This window comes from Amblyomma mixtum, chromosome 3 (assembly GCF_055824585.1).
Source record: "Amblyomma mixtum isolate Tamu chromosome 3, ASM5582458v1, whole genome shotgun sequence".
NCBI lineage: Eukaryota > Metazoa > Arthropoda > Arachnida > Ixodida > Ixodidae > Amblyomma > Amblyomma mixtum.
Genome location: NC_143014.1, coordinates 291,320,659 through 291,341,999, shown reverse-complemented (window position 1 = coordinate 291,341,999; position 21,341 = coordinate 291,320,659). Strand labels below are relative to the sequence as shown.

The following is a 21,341-nucleotide window of genomic DNA, read 5'->3' as shown; positions in this document are numbered from 1 at the left end:
CGGTTGGTTGTGGTCCTGCCACAGTGGCTCAGTGGCTTTGACATTTTTCTGCTGATCCCAAGATTGTGTGTTTGATTGCTGCCGCAGCAGCCATGTTTCAATGGAGGTGAAATAAATAAATGCCCGTGTGCTGTGTAATGCCAGCGCAGATTAAAGTTCCCCAGGTGGTCTAAATTAACCGGAGCCGTCCATCTACAGTGTCCATCATAGCCCATGTGTTTCTTCGAGGCGTTAAACCTCACAATTTACAATTCGCATAGAGTTAGATTGGTGATGTATTAACCACGAGTGTCACTTTATGGTCTGGTATACACTGGTTCAGTGTGAATACCAGTCTAATGTCTGCTCATAATTGCAAAAGAAAGTATGAGCGTGAACCTTATAAATCTGGACAGCTTAACACAAGTTCACCTTGAAGGAGTGCCTGAAGTGCCAAGTTTTCTCAGAGAAAACTGGTAGCATTAGTAAAAGTGTATGAACGAAAGAGCATAAGCATAAGGCCAGCATGGGTTGTAGCAGCACGTTGTACCTTGTAGCAGCGCATTCATTAAGTAATCTGAGCGAAAGAAGTCATCTTAAATCTCCAGTAGCAGCTGCTGTCAACTATTTGGCTGTGTAGACTTAGCCTCTGTGATAACTGCCATTTGGCTGCATGAGATATCTGGCCTTTGTTTTGAAAACCTTTAATTGAATTTAATGAGTGCAGTGTGGCTAATTATATGTAGGCCCTTTGTTTTGGGGTTTTTTTTGGCAGAATTTTTTTTTTTGGGGGGGGGGGGGGGGGGGGTAAGAATCTGGTGATATTTTTTTAAAGCTGAAATTGGGACGAAAATCAGGTTGAGAAAAGATTTCCAAATTTCAGGTTTTTTGAGGCGATGTTTTTCAGCACAACACAGTTTGCTATTATGGTTCATTTTTCTGCTGGATATAAAATACTATGTTTCTTTCTTATTATTTCACAAACAGCATGAAAATCAAAATGTTTGCCTGTGAAGTTTTTTCCTTATCTATTACAAATATTTCCTCGCGTAAGTTGCCAATCCCCTACAGAGCACTTTTTCCTCTGAGCAACACCGGCCCGCCTTTATTTGTACAATGAGACAACATTCAACATCACAGCAACAATTTTAAAGGTGCAAGGTCCTTGAATCAGGGTGTCATTAGTATGGGTAATGCTTCATGCAGTGACTCCAATAAGACGTCTTGTCAGTAGCCCTGTTTTGGCCCCTTGCTTCTGTATTGCCCTTTTCAAACTTATCTTCAAATTCATCCGTCTCAATCCCTACTTGACCAAAGACACCGCTTCGGAATGAGCACTAGATATCCACAAATTTTCTTGCGGTGTTTTCAGCTTTGTAAACTGGAAAACCAACATTGCCTTGAAAGCTCATTTTCGGGGAGAAATCGGGTTTAACCTGATTTTTATGAAGGATGTTCGGGGTGCAACAGGGTAAAATCAGGTTGTACCTGAAAACAAAGGGCCCTAATTATTTCATTTAAGGCTACTCACAACTTAATATTGCTCTAGCCTGTATGTGTAGTTAGGCATAATAAGTCTCGTTTGGGGTGGACGCCTGAACTGCACCATGATGGAATGGGTGGGGTAGGCAGGTTGAAGGAGGGAGAGAGATAGTGAGATGCTGTATTGGGGGCTGCAGATTAAGTTCCACCACCTGAAATTCTTCAACGTGCACATGCATCGCATAGCGCAAGGGTGGTTTTATATTATCGCTTCTGCCAAAAGCCTGCCTGGAAGAATGACTGCATACTAAAACACGTTCACTTATTCTCTTGGCTTTCAGTGCTCTTCATCTCTGGTAATGTTACTTGTTGCTCGGGCAATGTAACAACATGGCAGAGACCAGTCATTAGTTTGTCGTGATTCAGCAAAAGTTCAGATCTACCAATTGGTACAACAAATTTTTTTTTATTACACACATTAACAAACTGAGCGAAGGTCCCTGATCTGTGAAGGGTGTCCACTGTGTAAGTACTGCATGGAGCACTGTAGAACAGGGGCTCTCAAATTGAGTTTCAAGGAATTCTTAGGTTTGTAAAGCTAGCATGCCGCTACGCCCACCTTTCGTGTATCCACTTTATTTTGGAACTTGCCATTCTGTAATTGCTCATAAGCCAGTTATTGTTAAATAAATTTGGGCATTTTTTGAGGGACCATGCGTCTGCATGCCTTTTTTCTATGCATGTTAGGCAGGAAGGGACGGAAGCCAAGACACATTGGAGTTCCTGAGCACCTTTGGGAAGCTGCTGGGGTTTCTGAAGGCTAGAAAGGTTGAGAACTTCTGCTTTAGAAGATGGTTGGTTTATGATGGTTTAACATCTCAAAGTGACTCAGGCTATGAGGGACGCCTCTGCTTTAGGAGGATGTATAGCAAGTTGACTTTCTTACACTTTCAGCGTATTGTTGGTTTGCTCTAGGGAAGAATTTGTTTGTTAGGCATGCCAGAAGTGCTTCGGAGGGCTTAAGAGGGGATCGAGGGTGACTTTTCTATTTTTCAACATTTGGGCTAGTGGGTTAGTATCATGGAAAAAAATAGCACGCTCAGGACAACGGACAAGGAAGACCAAACAACACAAGCGCTTACTCACAACTGGGCGTTTATTAAAAAAACGCAGAATAAAGAGAGAAAGATAAAGATAAAAACCACAAACAGAAACAAAGGCCATCAGGCAGGCGCATCAGGATAAGAGTCACGTTACTGTATATACACTGTAGGTCTAATTAACTCTCACTGTAGTTGTCCTTCAGATGATAGATAGTAATAGCATCAAATTTCATATTTCTGCTACTTCTGGGATCAGTGGTAGGGAATAATTTTTCTTTGTGGCCAGTATTTCACTGCTGCCTACATCGGCTTTCTGTCAACATTTTATAAGCATGCAGGTGGGCTGGCTCCGCTGGAAGGCACGTAAAGTGTGGTGGCAACAACACTCAGAAAAATGACAGTTCCCCAAGAAGACGCTGACCGCCATTAGGTGGCATGAGTAGTAGTGGGATTAGGACTGTGTCAAGCCTGGAGTACTTTCGCAGCATACCAACAGCAGTTGCTCCTAGGAAGGGGAGACAGCTTAGAGTTGGGTGTCTGCTTCGCCCCCTTTCGCCTTCTCTTCACTGCTGCAACAACACTGCTAAGCTTGCTCTTACTAAATTTATTGCATACACCAAGTGTTTGAATTCATTGGCTGTGGGAGTTAGTGAGCTCTGATTAAAGCGAAACAAATGTGCCTTTAATGCTAACATGTTTTCTAATAAGGGAGTAATTACTCATTGGCATCCACCCGAGCGCAGCCATACGGCTACAGAGGAAAGCTATACAGCTTTCTCAGAAACTTGGGGGATCCCACCTTGGGGGATTCCCCTAAACATTTGACTAACATGTTTTCTCATTGTCATTTTTATTTCAGCATCATCAATTCTAAGTTATGACTTTATTGACTTAGTGCGAACATTAATTGATAAGCTGTGCATCTGTACTGCTTACAATATGTGCTTCTGGCATGCTCAAACATGGAGCAGTCCTTGAGATTTTTTTTTTAAAGTTGGTGAGCTCCCAGCACAGGCCAAAAGATTGGCAGCTCTTGTCGTATTTACGTGATGCATACAAGTGAAGAAGTGCCTGGCTTTCTTTCAACTCCAGAACTTCACCGACTTGCTGCGGAAGATCCAGCGGCAGTGTGAGCGGTTCCTGATCCACAATGCCAACCGAGTGGTCCACTGCCAGAGTTGGTCATCCCTTTCCCCTCAGCTCCAGAAGAAGATCAGGGATGGTGAGTGTGTCCTTTGTTGGCAGCTGCGAAGCTAAGTACAGGCGAGGAATCTAATGCTCTTGCTGGGACATGTGACAGATGACATGGTGAGGGCACATTGCTACTGATCTCAGTGTCAGTAGTTTGATTTCTAACTTCTGCCATTGAGTTTTGTGTGTGTAGTTAGTCATTGAAGTGTGCAGTGTGGCGGTGGCACACGCAGATGAACATTGAAATTACCTTCCTGTCTGGGCTATTGGCTATGAGTTCTTTATAACATTGAGCTTATTGTTGTTGGCTGTTTGCGGTGGCTTAGTGGCAGTGGTATTCGGCTGCTGGACACTATTATGAAAGTGAACCAACAGTGCAACAAAAAGACACAACACTGCAGTGAGGAAAGGAGAACTTTGGCAGGTCCCAACTTACAACTAGTTTATTGAACTGAAAATACATATTGAACATGTAGGATAGCTCATGCCATCCTAGGCATGCCATGTCTTCCTGCATCCTGATATGAATCAAGGTATTATTTTTGTCAAGAGTTTAGGTTTAACTGTGTGTGTATATGCGTGCATTTGTTTTTTATTTTAAGTGAAAGTTTCTAGCTATGTGTACGGCTATGCTGTGGGAAATACTGCTCTTCGGGAGTTTAACTTTGCTCCTCAAGAGAGGCCTATATGTGGGCCTAAACAATAATGCTGAGTAGTTAGTGGGTTTGAAAATGCAGCACTTCAAGCTGCGTGGTTTTCATTGAACTCTTCAGTGCTCCACACAGTGCAAGGTCGATTGACTGAAGCCAGCGACTCCAAGGTGGCTATCAACAATTTTGCGCGGGGTATGATCTCCCAGGAGGCAGAACAAATCCTAAGAGATAAAGACTGGGACCAAAGAGAGGTGGAACTAATATGGGTGCCGGCACACTCGGGGAACAGGGGAAACGAGTTGGCTCACAGTATAGCTCGAGGTTATGTCAGCCGAGCAGTGAGCCGGGTTGAGTCCCCAAATTTCACGAGAGATGCATTCATATCATTTCACGAATACACCAATCAGTTTAAACTGGAAAGGAGGATCTATCCGCCACCAGACAAAAAGCTCGACAAAAGCCAGGAGGTAATGTGGCGTCGGCTCCAGACGCGAGCCTTCTTTAGCCCGTCGAGACTAGCACACATGTATCCAACACAATACAACGCTACTTGCAAACAATGCGGCGAGATAGCCGGATATGACCACATTTTATGGAGCTGCAAAAAGGCGCCGCCACCGGCGGACCTACTACCAGTCCCTTCTCTAGAGCGGTGGGAGGCTATACTGGCCAGCTCAGACCCGTTGACGCAAGTCCGGGCCACTGAGTGGGCTCACAAGGTCGCCAAGAGCCATGGGCTCGAAGCCACCTAGTATAATGCCCACTAGGGCTCAGTGCTGACAATAAACGTTTTCCAATCCGAATACCGGTGTGCTTTGCCGACAAATGACAACGAACTTTGGCAGTTATATTAGGTTGCGTCCAGAGAGCTCCTGATGTAGCAGCAGTTAAAAGGTCAATAAATGCTGACAGAGAACCTTGTTATGTGTGGTAGTGGTGGCTTCAAAGAACTGCATGGAGTTAAACAATAATTTGTGCTTGTTCTGTTTTACTTCCTTTTCGTATACAGTTGAACCTGATTGTACCGAATCGGTTAGATCGAATTATTCTTGATATGGAATAATTTGTGAGCATAGTAAAGCTACAACGTGAATCTTTGAGAGAGTATGCTTATATTGTACAAAAGTCGGCCGTCACGTTCGATAGATCGAACTTCAGGCAACACCGGGCGACTCGGAAAGCTGACTTTCCCTCAACACATATCCAGGGTTTAACTTCCCTGCAGGTCTGATTGAACTTTGAACATTTGCGGTCGACTCAAGAAACTGGCTTTCCCTCAGCACATCTCCAGAGGTTAGCTTTTTTGCATGGACTTGCAGTTGCTATTAGTGCTACGTACCATGCAGAGACCTGTGACTCAGATTTTCCACGGCATAGGTGGCGGGTGCGTACCCAGCCAACCGGAACGTACGTTTTTAGCGCGTTGCATCAGTTGTGCCAGTGTTGTCATGCAGTTCACACATACGATGCTTTGTGCTGCCATCAGTAATTTCGCATGGTTTTCGTCATCTCTGTGTGCACGTGTGATGGCAGCTGTGAAATGGCAGAACCTGACCTTTTCCAAAAAAAGCTAGAAATTATCAAGCCAGTTGAACGAGATGAGAAGAAGTCAGAAGTTGCTCACCACCAACATGTATGGATCGAAGAAGCTTTGGCCGCCGCGGTGGCTCTGTGGTTATGGTGCTCGGCTGCTGACCCGAAAGACGCGGGTTCAATCCCGGCCGCGGCGGTGGAATTTCTTTGGAGGAGAAATTCTAGAGGCCCGTGTACTGTGCGATGTTAGTGCACGTTAAAGAACCGCAGGTGGTCGAAATTTCCGGAGACCTCCACTATGGCGTCTCTCATAGCCTTAGTCGCTTTGGGACGTTAAACCCCATAAAACAAAACAAAACAACAACAAACGAAGAAGTTTTGACCAGTTGTGATCAGAAAAAGCAAGTCTGTGATACCTGCAGAATGTGTATTCGGTTCTGGTGACTTACAGGTCCTATCGAAGAGTGTGGATGACCTGCCAATTTTTTAAGTGGGCTGAGGTCTTAGAACGACGACCTGATAGGCCAAGATTGCTACATCTGCCTCTTCGTAGACAATGGTTGTGCCCACCACTGCAGTGCTAGTTCCAGCAACATTGCAGTTCGCTTCCTGCTGCCAAATGCTTCTCCGGTGCTTCAACCCTTGTACCTGGGGATAATCCGCGCATTGAAGGTTGGTTTTCGGAAACGTCTGATTGAACGGCTCCTGCGGAACATGAGGACTAGAAGGGACCTAAAAATCAACCTCTTAGGCTCCCTGTCTACGCTGAGTGGGTCATGGAATGATGACAGAAATGAAACTATTCATATTTGCTTCTGACATCTGCTTTCCCGGAGAAGACAGAGCAAATTCTTTGTTGGGTGAGCTCGAGCAAGCTGTTGCGGGTCTTGATCATTTGTGGAATCAGTTGTCCGGATTTCCTGGTGCTACGTATTTGGGATGGGGCAGCTGTAGGCGACTTTGTCTCCACGGACGACGACGTTGAGATCGCGGGAGAGCTTGCAGACAGAAGACATCACTGACAACAGCGTGGATAACCAGGACACCACTGACACGAATTGTGATGAGGACTTGAAAGAACCTGTGCCCACATGCTTCGACATGCTCCATGCGCTGAGCATTGTTCATCGCTATTGCGCGTCTATAGAAGGCTGCGGTTTCAGCTGTTCAGAGTCCATCGATAACGTTGAAAAATGTGTTCTCTCTGCATGCGGTAAGTTGCCGTCATAGAAATAAATTTTTTCCATCTCACTGTGTTTGTATGTGTTTAAATTTACTGCTACTTTTTTTTTTATCAAATTACGTGTTACACCAAACTCGTAGGCGTTTTTTGAGAGTGTGATATATTATGGTCCGACTACAGCCTGTAAGCCCAGACTAATTTAAACATTTTTTTCAGCCTGTTGAACCTCAAATTGACTAGGCTCTGGTGGTAACTTGATTTTAATGGCACAAGGCCAGCTTCGACAAAGAGCACCGTGGACATTATGCTTGGCTACAATTCACAATCCAATTTACTCCATGACATTCCCATTGCAGCTGCCGTGATTGTGTTCGAGTTTGAGAAGCCCATTGCCCCTCCACCAAGGCTGTCCAGCTTGAGACGAGTGAGTGGTGGCTTGTTCATTCACTTTGGTGGCTGTCATCTTGTCCGCCTGTAGCCATCATGTGGTGGTCTCGCATTTTCAACTTGCAGTTTTGTGTGGCTGATTAAGCCCAGACTCCCAGAAATCTTAGCAGGAGCCATCATGCACCAAAGAATTTATCGTTACGGAAAGAACTTTACAGCAGATTTTTAATCTCAGTTCTGCAGCTGTATGCAGCATTGTTCATTTGTAGTATGTGATGTAAGACAGTGACTGAATGGACCAACAGAAGAGTGATAACACAGAACAGTGGGTTGCTCTGCCATGTGCACAGCCGCACATGAGGTTGGGGCATTTGTGCTGCATTACTGTCTACTCTTAATAACCCAAACTCGAGGGTGACTGAAAATTTGTTTCGGTTATGTAGGGTTCAAATGAATGATATCCTTGTCAATATGCTCGATAGTGGCGAGGCCAAAGTGTCATCTTGAATTAACGAGATGTTCGAATTAAGCAAGTCCAAATTATCAGTCTGCTGTATTTTATTTTGTGCTCAAGAGTGTCACCTTGATGAGCAGAGATTTGGGGAGGTTTTGCTGTTTTAGCTAGATTGAATTCCACAGGCTTCAGACTTCAAGCATATTTCGGTCGGTTGCCATCCTTGCCAGCACAGAAAGAACATGCAGTAGCTCCTGCTGTCAGGAAAACTTGTGCGCCTACTGTTTTAATGCCTTAAGTGCATGCTGCATGCGCTGCAGCCTTACTGTTGCTTCCGCTGACATTTGAGGGGGCTTAGCTTTGTTGTTCCTGATGGCTTTTACTGCATGTGAAAATTCATAGGAGGCAGCCAAAACTGCCACTGTAGTGTTTGCTTGCACCACTGGCATCCCCTGAAAACCTATTCATCGGAAAAGAAATCTTGGATATGCTCCACTGCACACCACCTATTTCTTGTACCAAACCACTTGTATCTGACGTCAGTAGGTCCTCCTCGGCACAGCCGCAATGGCAGATGATCAGTGTGGCTGTGAACATTTGGTGGAACCTGGCAACCTAAGAAGCAACAAATAACTGCTGCCAGACGAGCTTGAAAGTGCCAGCAATGTTTGCTTGCATGCTGTTGTCCTGTGTCGCAAGCACTGGCCTCCTGGCATAAGGCTGCTTGTTTCTGCATCACGATCTGTTCGTCGAGGGTGCCAGCACAATATTTCCAGTCCACAATTGAATGTTTCAGAGCTTGATAGCAAGGTGTACTGTAGTGCATGTAAAGTGACATAAGGACAGTGAAAAATTAAGTAGGACTGTGTGCACATGGAAAGTCGCTGAAGAAGAGCCCAGTCTGTTGCTGGCTCTCCAGTGTAAGTTTGCACAAGGACTCACAAAAGGAAAGACCAGAGTTCTTCCAAGAGTTTCTCTTGTTAGGTATACCTGTGAAAACTTAATACAGTACTTTTTGAGCCTTTGCTTGACTGCCTTGTTATGTTTCTTTTACTCATTCTGTGTATACTGAGAACAAATCAGTTAGCCAGGGTGACTGTAGTTAGTATGTGTATGATGACATGTGATCAGAATACTCAGAGCTGGCAAAGGTGACTTTTTTGTGCTGCTCCATCTGATGTGAACGTGAAGTGAAACCACGAGCTTGAAGCAAGCTTTTCAAGACACCTTGCTAGTGTTTACTTCCTTACCTGCATTGTGCGACGTCTTGAGAAAAGCCTTTGCTGTTACTCTGCCTGTCTGCTCCTGTACCAAACACTATCATCCCACTGGGACCACAGTGGTGGCCTGGTTGTTTGAACATCTGCCTTGCGGTGGCTTAGTGGTCGTGGCACTCGGCTGCTGACCCGAAAGACACGGGTTCGATCCCGGCCGCGGCGGCCGAATTTCAATGGAGGCGAAATTCTAGAGGCCCGTGTACTGTGCGATGTCAGTGCACATTAAAGAACCCCAGGTGGTCGAAATTTCTGGAGCCCTTCACTACGGCATGTCTCACAGCCTGAGTTGCTTTGGGATGTTAAACCCCCATTTAGACCAAACATCTGCCTTGTATGTGGGAGGTGTGAGGTTCGATCCCCAGTACCCACTGGGGATACAACGGGTACAAGCTTTCTCCTGGCCTGGTGCTCGGCTTCTCCGGGGTTAAATACTTGGAAACTGGGTCTCTGACCCCACATTGAGTAGACCAAAATACCTTGCGCCGTGGCGCTTTTTGGCTGATAAAACAGAGATGCTGGTGACCAACCCCCACCCGAGTCACGATGCACCAGACGAAGAAACTTCGCAGGCTGGCTTGGCACACAGTCAACCTTTCACAGGCACTAAGCAAAAATAGTCACTTCGCAGGACACGCATGGACACTTGTAGTTTGGTGGGAGGGGGGATGAGGGGTGCTTTGATGCCAGCACCTCGACTATACGCTGCCTTGGTGAAGCAGATGAGGAATCCGGTATCCACTGCTGCCATGCATTGAAGGACGTTTCCTCTGCAGGTGCCCACTTCAGCGGTCTGTGAGCTGCATCATCGGCTGGTTTTTGTGCTAGGGCTACTGGTGCTGAGGCACTTCACCTATCAGACTTCGACATTGCTCTGTTGTGTTGCCTCGCAGCTCGAAGGGCTGTCACTTCTCTGGGTTCGCAGTGAACTTGGGATCAAACATTCTTGCATAGCACCCCAGGTCTTCAAATCAACTGTGCTGATGCAGTTCATTGGTTCAGATTATCTTTGAATTGTCTGAGAGTTCGAATTAGCAGGGTACGAATTATCATTTTTTTACTGTATTAAGAAGCATATATGTTGTTGCACTGAGGTGATGAGTGCTTTTTGCCGTTTTTACTTTCTTCTTTCTCTCTCTGTTACACATCCATGACCTGTCTCGTGTGATGTGCGTGCCAGAAGCCACGGCGCAAGTCTGCCGGAGGTACTGGAACAGCGGACTCCTGCGGAGATGCCCCAAAGGACAGTGCATCGCCTTCGCCTGCTCGGAGGCCTAGGTCACTTGCCCGAGGTGTCTCGTCTTCTTCGCCCAAGACATCGGGCAGTGACTCCTCCGAGCTGCATGGGCCAACCCCACTCTCTGCTCCAGCAGCTGCACGACCCACTGCTGCTGTCAGGAGGGCAACTCCGGGCAGTGCAAGTGGCCAGGTACCAGTGATTTTATCTGATGCAGCTTTAATACTGATAAAATGTGAAAATTGAACAGGCATCTCACATACTATGTCAGGGGCAAACGCCGGTCGTGCAACACCACGAAGACTGTGAAAGGGTTCCTGCTGCGAGTGAGTACCTTGGAGTAAGGGCTGAAGCACTAAGAGGGTGGCGCAAAAATCTGTTTTCTTAGTACAGCCGGACGGTCGGGGTGGTGCAACGTGGCTTGGGGGAAGGGATCTTAGTTGTTTCCCCTGTTAGGTTAACCTGTCTCGGAGGGTCAGAGACCCCCGCAAACGTTTCCTGTGGTTTGGAAGTACGCCTGGAGGCTGAGGGCGGCACATATGGCTAATAATGAGTGCTCGCCCTCTATGGAGGTCTGAAAAGGAGCTCAACTATATTAGGGTCATTTGGAAGAACCCCAGCTGACCCCATTCCCGCCCCAAGCCCCATAACCCCACCCCGGATATCCTACCACGTCCCGTTCGCAGGTCCCATCCCGTTCATCTTTTCCTAGGGCAGTTGAGGGGAGTCTGCCCGGGCTTCAGAAATGAGAAGAAAAGTGTGTATTCCTGTTTCTGAAGTGACAGCTTCAGTACCCTATAACTCAAGTTCTATGATAGCCACAATGATAATTTTACCCTTATTGCATTCCTTGGTGTCAGGAGAACCCAATGGCATGCATTTCAGAGAGTTTCCTGCAGCAAATTTTCTTCAAAACTCTCTGCAAAATACTTGCACAAAAAGTGCATAAGTGCTCAAGGAATTGTTTTACATGAAATTAAATGACATATCTAGAATCAGTGCACAAAAATATATGTGGTCTGAAAATTTCATTACTAGATTAATAAAATTTTCTTTTCAAGACCAGGGTCCCCCCTTAAGACTAACTTTTGTGGCGACCGCGAACCACGGTGACTCCGCGTAACAGCACTCACTGGATGTTCACATGCCACTAAGTAAAAAAAATGCTTGTACGCAAGAAAGAGCATCCCCACAAGATGGCTTCCACGCATCTTCGCACAAAGCTGTGGGGTAGCCACCTTGCAAGAGCATGTTGTTGGGGGAAAGCTCTCTTGCTGGTGCAGAAAAGGCAGGACACCTCCTACACTAGTGCATATCTTGGCATCGCTCACGTGCACGCATCACGTGCCGCGCATTGCCCCCCCACAGGCTAAAATGCTGAAAGTGCACCCACTTGTTGACTTTGGGATTAAGAACTCCAGGACCGCATTTTCAACAGGCGCAGCATTGCAACAGGCGTTATCACAACGCAGAGATGGCCTCTCTCTGGAAGGCTATTTTATTCATTGTTTTTGTGTAACATATATAGGGACACACCTAGCATGCGCACTGATCCTTTTTAGGAGCACTTCTGTTAAGACGAACTTTCGATAAGACAAACAAATTTTCTGCTTCCTTCAAGTTCATTTTAAAGGGAGTCTACTGTATTCATCAGAAATCGGGTGAATTGTGTACATGGATACGCACATGCCATGCTGGTGGAATGAGGCAGAGGTTGTGGATTTTAGGTAACATGTTGCATGTAGCAGACTCTCTCACTGATCTATTTGGGGAAAGACAACCCTTGCACAATTGCGAGCAGCGTCTTCATTTCTGCAGTTTAAATCATTGTATATGCAGCTACTTTCCCTGTCCTTTTAGTTTGCTTGTGCCTTGCAGAACTTTTCTGTGCGATAAAGTGGCAGCTCATATTGGACTTGGCAGCTGATGAGTGCTGCTGAAGTGCCCAGTGTGCTGGCATAGGCAGCAACATTGCCTATGTTCAAAGTGCTCTGTCTTTTTGCAAAATCCATTGTTCATTGGTAGAGGAAGGCATGTTTGTTAGTAGAGGTGCCATTCACATTTTGCTGTCTGCAAATATTGATCCAGAATCAACTGAAGAACTAGTTGTAATTGCTGTTTGATTGGTTAGCACTGAGATTATTCAGGAACTTGAAATTGTTTGCCTTCGCTCCAAGGTGTTAAGGACAACTCCGGTATTATTGCACGCCTTTTTAAAGAGGAGTCTCAAAATGATGTTGTTCACTTTCACATGCCGTTCTTTCTAAGGTGTACAAATGCAAACACAAGTACCATATATACTCGCGTAATGAACCCACTTTTTTTCCTGAAAAATTGACTTCAAGTTGGGGGGAGGGGGGGGTCATTATGTGCGAAAAATTTTTTTTCTAAATTTTTCGGCCGATTAAATTTCATATCACAACATCGATAAAAAAGTTTATCACCATTTGGTCGGCATTCCCAATCTGTGAGAGCAGGAACTTCTCCTCCCGGATACGTATCACAAAGTGATGAAAATCGCGCACTTTGTCCTCACAGTCCACCGGCAGCCGCTGACATAGCGTCGTATGCCTTCTCAGGCATAGCCCGCTCCGACGCATAAAACGAGTTGTCCAACCACTGCTGGCTTTAAATTCGAGAACAGAAATGCTGTGACTCCTTGCAGTGGCTCGCGCGTGGTTCTGAATGAGCTCGTGAGATACAGCACATCCTTCGTTGCGCAGCCTCTTCACGTAGTTCAGCACTTCTTCCTCCACGTGAGGGAACTTCCCTTGTTTGGGCCCTGCGCGCCGATCTTTTCCGGTAGCCCTCAGTTCGTCCTCTGGTTTACGCCAGTAGCGCACACTCACCGGGTCGACATTGAAGATTCACCCGGCTGCGCGGTTGCCGTACTCCAAGGCATGCTCCACGACTTTTACCTTGAAACCCGCCGTGTAGCTGGCGTAACGACCCATCACCACAATGCACAAGTCAAAGCACACAGACCACTCACACGCAGCTCCAGCTATATGGCGGGTGGCTGACGTCCAAATGCGTTGTCTTTACTTCGTTTTGCTGCCGCTGCGCACAAACGGCACTATGAGCAAGGTTTTGTTTTGCGTTTGACAGATGGCGCTAAGCAACCAAATCATTTAAGATCATCATCATCCTCGGTAAAAGCGCGCGGTCGCCAAGTTTCGTTTCCGCATCACCTGCGCTCGTGTCTCCGGCGTTTCTCTCGCATTAGACAATAATAATCATGCGGTTATGGTGAAGGAAAGATGCGGCAATTGCCACTCTCACTAGGAGGTCACCCGAGCTGTGCCTTGAGCGAAGGGAAGAAGAGCCATAGAGAAGGGCTACCCCGCCAGCGCATCTCGCATTAAAAGAAGCTGGCTGCATCATGTCGCGATCTGTTGACTTTGTTATCGTCAGCAGTGCCGGCCAATCGTGCCGAGATAATGCGAGCATGCTCCAATATGGCCCTGAAGATTGGCACGGAGCTTTTATGCGAGAAAAAAAAAAATCTCATTTTTCGAGGCGAAAAGTGGGGGGGGGGGTTCATTATGCGAGTGGGTTCATTACGTGAGTATATACGGTAAATGGAGCATGGGAGCTGTGTCTGACTGCATTCCAGTGCCATCTAGTGATGCACAGTGCAGCACACAAAGCTCTCATGTTCTGATGGTGATGCCTTTCTCAGAACTTTGCATATGCTTATTTGACTGACACGAGTGGAATAGCACTCTTCTGAGTGGCTGGCTATGCCACTGGCTTTACATGTATTGGGGCACTGTTTACGAAGTGCTTTGGCACTATTCTGTGTGAGCCCACTCTTCATGTGTTTTTGCCAAGAGGAGCAGGCATTTTGTATGGCCACTCATACTGAACAGGGTTTTACTTTTCAGTTAGTGCAAGCGAAATGCTTGGCGTGCCACCACAGCGTTGGGTTTGCTTAATAACACTGCGTTAGACCTTGATCAAAAGAGTAGTAAATGAAAACCCAGTTTGTGGGCAACTAGACCTTTTTGAGCATTTTTTTCCCCACAAAAATCCATTGCTCTCATTTTCTTTGGTGATGGTTTTCTAAGCAAAAACTGGGGATGGTTTCAAAAGGTGTTTGGTATAATGGTAAATTTCGTCATTCATGAAAATTCACATTTTGGTAAAATGAATACAGCAGGTAGGAATATGGTCACAGAAGTGGCCAGGTTATGCGAGAGCTATACCAAGCATCTGAATTTCTCACTTGAAAATGATGCTACATTATCATCTCTTTGTTTCTCTCTTTTAGGGTGTAACCAACCAGACAGACAGCAAGCACCCTGCAGCTTCGCCTAGTGACTCGAAAGCTGTGCTCACGGGTGGCATGTCTGAAAGCATTGAGAGCTACCGGGAGTCATCGTCAGACTCCGGGAAGGAACAGGCAAGCATTACTCACTGTGTCCTGTCTTCTCTCATATTGTCTTTAATTGTGGCCAGAGGGATTCTCCTGGCCATATGCACTCAAAATTCATGCACACGCATGCACATGTGCATGGATGGACACAGGTTTTGATTAAATTCTGTGTTTCTAAGGAATGCCAAAAGGGCCTTCCTTTTGTGCATCATTGAGGCAGCACTTATTCAATGCCCTAGAGTGTTAGTAGGCACAAGCCGTGATGTAGTCTTCGTGCAGTCTCGAGCAACTCGCGTCTCAGAGGACCTGAAATGACTGCATATGAAAATGATGTGCACGAGTTCCCCGTGCACACCACTTATGCTGGGCTCAGCTGAGTCCTCAATTGTTCAGTTTCATTTGAAAAGTAGATGGTGTTATGTTGTGTGAGTGGAATGCACTGAAAGATGTGTGTTGAAGCTATGAGGGGGATGCATATTGCTACACAGGGAAGAACAGATATAGGCCTACCCTAGTAATGATGCATAACACACCTCTTTCTCAAAAGAAAACATTGGACAGAAGTCTGTCTGGTTGGGAAATTTAATGTTAGGGGAAACGAAGAACTTCGCGGAAAGGATGAGCCAACACAGAGCGGACGTCCGTCACATGAATCGTCAACGCAGCGCCGTGGCCGAACACTGTGAAGGGTGTGACCACCCAATTGACTTCGACAGCACCATTGTATTGGAAACGGAAGCTAACCCACGCAGGAGGCTTCTACTCGAGTCGTGGCACATTCAGCAAACACGAGAGAATGTTAATCGTTCCCTGGGGACTCTCCCCTCATCCTACGTCCATGGGCTGCGGCCATTGACCCGGAGGTCCTCCACGCAGGGGCTTAAAAAGCCAAGCTGCGCTCGCTCATAGTCACACAGTGAAGAAGGGGCCGAGCCGGTCCCGAAACGTCGTGTTTTTCCTGTATTTTACTTGGTTGGCGTCACTTACCTTCTCCTAACACACCTCTTTCTGATTTAATGATACTAATAGCAAAGTGGGCACAGCACTTGGCGAAGTTCAGTCCTGGTACCTGGCAGGTGGACGGATGAGTCTTCCAGAATGAGTCACATGAGCTCATGTACTGAGTACCTCTTGCTTCTTCATGATGCCAGCATGTTATGTGAGCGTCACTGCTTTTAGTTGGTCCAAGTTCATCCCATGTTCTCTTCTGCTAAGGGGCTGTTGTCGCGTGACATAGGGAATGGTTGTGTGCATAATTGGCACCACTAATCATTTTTCTTATTAGGGGACCAGCCTGAATGACAGCTGCCTTTGCCAGGTATTCCTGTGCCTCAACCAAACAGGCTGGTGCTTTGCAAGAGTGGGAAGTGTGCAATTGTAGATGCTTCCATGCTTGTGCTGCGCACTCTGTCAGCAATGGAAAATTTCCTGGTTAGCATTAGTGGAGAAATGAGTTTTCTGTTTTTGTGGCAAAAATGGTAGCAATCATTGGCACTGCTGGTAAACGTGCTCCAACAATTCTGCCGGTGTGGCAGTTGGGGACGGCCGAGGACAGATCTTTGCCATCGATATGTGACTACGATCAGCATGGACTACAGTGCTCATGCTGGCTCATGAGCAGTATCCCATTCTTGGAAGAATGCTGTAATCTAAGAATGCCATACTGAATTATCATCTTTTCAAACAGCTTTACTAACATTTCTGAACACGGAAAATGCGTCATAGAGTGCTAGATGATTTACCGTGCTATGATGACCGTAACTTTTTGGCGGTCCTTTTTTGCTTTGTCATTTCTTGTGTGTTGAACAGCTCCGGAGCCTCTTTTGTGTGCCATTGTATTTGTAGTTACTTATTTTGCCCTAATTATTACTCACTTGTTTGAACGTGTTGAATTTTGCTGTTTCAGTGTGTTATACTGCACTTAACCAAATGTTACCCAAACTCTGCCTTCTGTATATTGACCATCATTTGTTATGAGTTGATTTGTTATGTGTGCTTTCTTTTAATCATTCCCCCCCTATGTAATGCCCTCTTCTGGGTCTTTAGGGTAAATAAATAAATAAATGCTTCTGAGAGAAATGGTGGTCCCTCGTCAGAGACAAGCACATCAGGGATTCCGAAACATGCAGAGTTGTACTTCAGGACCAAAGTGACTCATGTTGCTGTTGTCGTGCTTCACATTCATGTACTTTCAAAAGTAGCTAACGACAAAGGTGTGAGTTCTGCCTTGACAGTGGAAGAAAGAGACAGCCAGCTTTTCCCATGTTGCATTGACACATCTCTGTCAAGCTGGGGTTGCTTCTGGTTGAATCGGCAAATGCCGCAGCTTGAGAGGAGGGCTGCAGTGTCTTTGTTAAGTGTAGGCTAATACATACCCAGCTGAATTTTTTTGTTTGATCAATAATGTGTTATATGCTGAACACCCACACCCATGGCACTCATTTTTGTTGACAAATCAGATGTGTTACGAAGTTTGTCCCACGGAACAGACAATGCATTAAACACGGACTGAATTCTACAAGCACTAAGAAGGAAGCTGTTCCGGCCTCATGGGCCAAGAAATGCCCATAGACATTTTTGTGAAGTGAAATTGACAATAAATTTCGACATCACTCAACCATTACATTTTTCAAAATTAGCCAGTTTGTATATTGCGTTTTTCCAAGCAATATGGCTTTTTATTATTTTTTTTTTAAATGTGTCAAGGAGATTCTGCTCAATTTAAGTGACTTCAATTACAGAGTTTCCGCTACTACTGCAACGCTGATTGATGGTTTGCATGTGAACACAGGTGCGGTCAGCCCCACGGGTCGAGAAGAAGATGGCAGTGGGTGCCCGAAACGCCAGAGCACGAATATCAAGGGGCGCACGCTCTTCTCCAAATGTGCCAAGAGATCTTGGTAAGGATTTGCTTGTTCACAGACCTCGTTTGAAACATCCACGCGAGGATTGCTCTTAGTGTAGCGTGAAATTGCCTGTGTTTTGTACTCAAACTTGAATTTTGGTTCTGAATCCAAGCTTCTCACATATTCTGTGTACTGCGTCACTGACTTGTTCACAGCGTGCAAAGGCTGTGGCTCTAGACTACTTTATGTTAATGATATTTTTGACCTGCTGCATGACTTATGTTGCTTTTGGTCTGTTTGCTTTTTAGGGTATTGCTGAGAGTGTAGCACAGCACACTTGACATTCATTAATTTACTGTGGACAGTTCACGTTTTCCTACAGTTCAAATGCTTTCAGAAATCCCAACAGGTGCAGTTCTTTTGTTGTGTTCGCCACGGTGGCTCGGTGGTTATGGTGCTCTGCTGCTCTCCTGAAAGACGCGGGTTCAATCCCAGCCGCTGCGGTTGAATTTTAATGGAGGCAAAATTCTAGAGGCCCATGTACGGTGCAATGTCAGTGCATGTTAAAGAACGCCAGGTGGTCGCAATTTCAGGAACCCTTCACTATGGAGTCTCTCATAGCCTTAATCGCTTCGGGACGTTAAGCCCCCATAAACCCATAAACCTAATCTTTTGTTGTGAGGAAGAAGTTTTTTTATTGGGCTGGAGTATGAAATACCAAGCAATTTGGACTAGAGAAAATTGTTACGAGTGTACTTCTAATGCTCCTGGTTCCGATAAAGGTGCTGAGGCAGAAATTTTCTTCATTTGTGGTACCTGCATGGACAAATAGAGAACAAATGGAGAATGCTTTATTTAGGTATTCTGCAAGAATTGCCACCTATCACTGGCTTGAGAAAATAGGTGAAGGTGCCCATTTGGCCACATGTTCAGCTAGTGCAGTGTAGTGAGGAGCTGTGTGTTATTGTGGCTGAACTGGAGGCTAGATTTCAACTCGCAGAATGGTTCTCTGCTTTTAAAAATGATATACAATAAAATCTCCCTTTTACAGATCTCAAGGAACTGCAAAAAATATTTGTATCACCTGAAATTTGTGTCATCAAAAACGAAAAGTCCGTACGCTGTCTGATCGGGGTGCATACTGCGCAACTGTTGATTGCGGCGTCGACGATGTGCAGACTGCACATTACCACACAGTAGTCGCATTGTGTACTACATGACTGGCGATTGGCAAGCCAATGGATCGCACAACCGATGTGTGATACCACAAACCAATGAGGAACCCTGCATGTTGTAGTGTACGCCCATGACTACTGCTCTTACTTCGCACATTACCAGCTGAAGCATGCTGTTGCTGTCTTCAAAGCTTGAAGACATGTGAGGGCAAGCCAGTTCCTTTCCTAGGGAACAGCAGCAGGGCAGTCACTCCAAGAGAGGGCATATGGGAAGGGGCAGTGCATCCTGCCATTCGTTCTGATGTCGTCTGAACCAGAGTGGAGGTGGCAAGCTGCCACTGCTGCCATTCTTTGCCATTCTTTGCCATTCTTTGCTGCCATTGTGTGCTCGTCTTTGTCAGTCTTGTTTCTTGCGCTGCTCTGCCACTGCACAGTACTCCTCTTATTGTAAATAAGTGCTCAGTTTGTGTAGTGGTGCTTGCATGCAATATAACGCTAGCTTTGGCTCTAATTTTTGCAATACATGATCAGTACACCAAAAAATTTGTTGCTTTGCTTGTCTCAAATCTTTGTTTATCTCAAAATCTTTCTCCTTTTTTATGACTTCAAGTTAATGAGGGAGGTTCACTGTCTGCTGAACACACCTTACTGATCTCAATACAACACACTCCCTTTAAGGCAAGCTCTGTGCTGTCTGCTGAACACACCTTACTGATAGCAGTACAACGCACTCCCTTTAAGGCAAGCTCTGTGAAGTTGAATTCTTTGATAAGCCGAACAGTTGGGGATCTTTGTTTGGGTCTAAGTAGGCACCTTTCAACAACAAAAAAGAATAGAGAATCTGACAAACTGTTTAACGTGTGCATTTTGGTTAACATGAGTTTTTGTAGTCCCGTGGTAGCTACCATTCTACAGCACCAAGCAAGTGATTTCTTTGCGTTCCACCGGTTTCCAATGGGCACAAGCTTTCCCCCTGGCCTGCTTCTCGGCTTCTCGGGGGTGATATGCTTGGAAGATGGGTCCTTGACCCCACCTTGTATAGGCCACAGCACCGTATGCCATGGTGCTCTTTGGGCAAAGTGACCCTTGCGCCATTAAAATTCATCACCATCATCATCATCATTCGTTTGCGTCACTGTTGGGCCACATGACAAAAAAGATAACGCAGAGAACTACAGCAGTAAGGAAGCTAAGAGCATGAATGAATGGGCTTGTATGTTATTCCACTGAATAGTGTGCGGGGCCTTTAATGCAGTATAGTATCGCACATTCTGCTCTAGATGAGCAGAATATGCTCTTCAGTGTATGCTTTTCTCTTAAACTTAATGCTGTTGAAGAGCATGAAGCTATGTGTAATTTCTCATATCAGTTTTTTAGATGTTTTCAACGAATTTCATTTCATTTATTATACCCCTCAAGGTGAGGGGCATTATAGAGGGGGAGTGGTAAAACATAAAATAAAAAAAAACACAGTAGTAGCGTAAATAAATAAAATCTGAGTATGCAATGTTACCTGTTGCAATGCGGGACTGCTCATTATTATTAATGCATACAATATCTGCGGGGAGGTGATCCAGTCACGTGAGGTGCGCGGCAAGAATGATTGCATGAGTAGATGCCAACTTTGTGACATCGGTCAATGCGATGGGGTACATCGAATGGTTGAGGAATGAGGCGATCACTTAGTGTGGAATTATGGCACAATTTGTGAAAAAAATGTTTCCTTGCAAACTCCACCTCATTTATGCTGGTCTCATTCCTAGCTTACAAATAGGATCTGATGTCTGGTGTTTTCGGCGCTTCTGTTTGGCTGAAGTTCTCGTAAGGTGAGCAGACGAAGGGTCCCATCACGTTGGCCTTTGAAAGGGTATACTGTATTAAAAAACTTGGGAGATGCTTACGCTCTGCTGCAAGAGTTAAATGCGTTAGTGTTTCCTCGTGGTCGAGTACCCGTTGATATAAATGACACATCAGCATTCAGGGAGGGCACAGACTCACAAGAAAGCCCCACACTAGTAGACGTTACCGGCTCCATCACACGTGTGTTAGGAGCGAGCAAGCACCCGCTCTTTATACCATCCACATGACTGCATCACTGCACGCTGCTCCTAGAGACTCCCGTCATGATTATCAGCCTGACTGCGCCCACTGCTGGGCAGAAGCCTCTCCCATGTCTCTACAGTTAACCCTGTCCTTTGCCAGTTGCGGCCACCGCATCCCCGAAAACTTCTTAACTGTAGAGCAGTGCGGCTCTTGCGCTGTCCGGTGCGCTCCTGTCGGCCCTTGAAAATCTGAGTGAGGGAGTGTGATTTTCGTGCCGGACCGTACCCATATCCGCAGCAGGTCTCCAAGGTGAACAGGGGACACGGCTCTTTGCGGCCGAAAATTGGTCAAAAAATCGTATTTTCAATCTTTTCATTTTCGCGATCCTGAGGTGATTGCGCAGCTATCTACAAATTTGCGTTG

General features: G+C 45.8%; 1 protein-coding gene across 1 annotated transcript in view; it reads left to right on the top strand.

Moving 5' to 3' along the window:
• Positions 1-2,896: 2,896 nt before the first annotated feature.
• LOC149355150 (uncharacterized) overlaps positions 2,897-21,341 on the top strand; it is a 32,976-nt gene continuing 14,531 nt past the window's right edge. Inside the window, exons 1-6 of the mRNA XM_089576074.1 lie at positions 2,897-2,902; positions 3,657-3,786; positions 7,481-7,548; positions 10,420-10,668; positions 14,750-14,881; positions 17,646-17,754. Coding sequence (XP_089432200.1) covers positions 2,897-2,902; positions 3,657-3,786; positions 7,481-7,548; positions 10,420-10,668; positions 14,750-14,881; positions 17,646-17,754 — 694 coding nt within the window. The remainder of the gene's footprint in view (positions 2,903-3,656; positions 3,787-7,480; positions 7,549-10,419; positions 10,669-14,749; positions 14,882-17,645; positions 17,755-21,341) is intronic.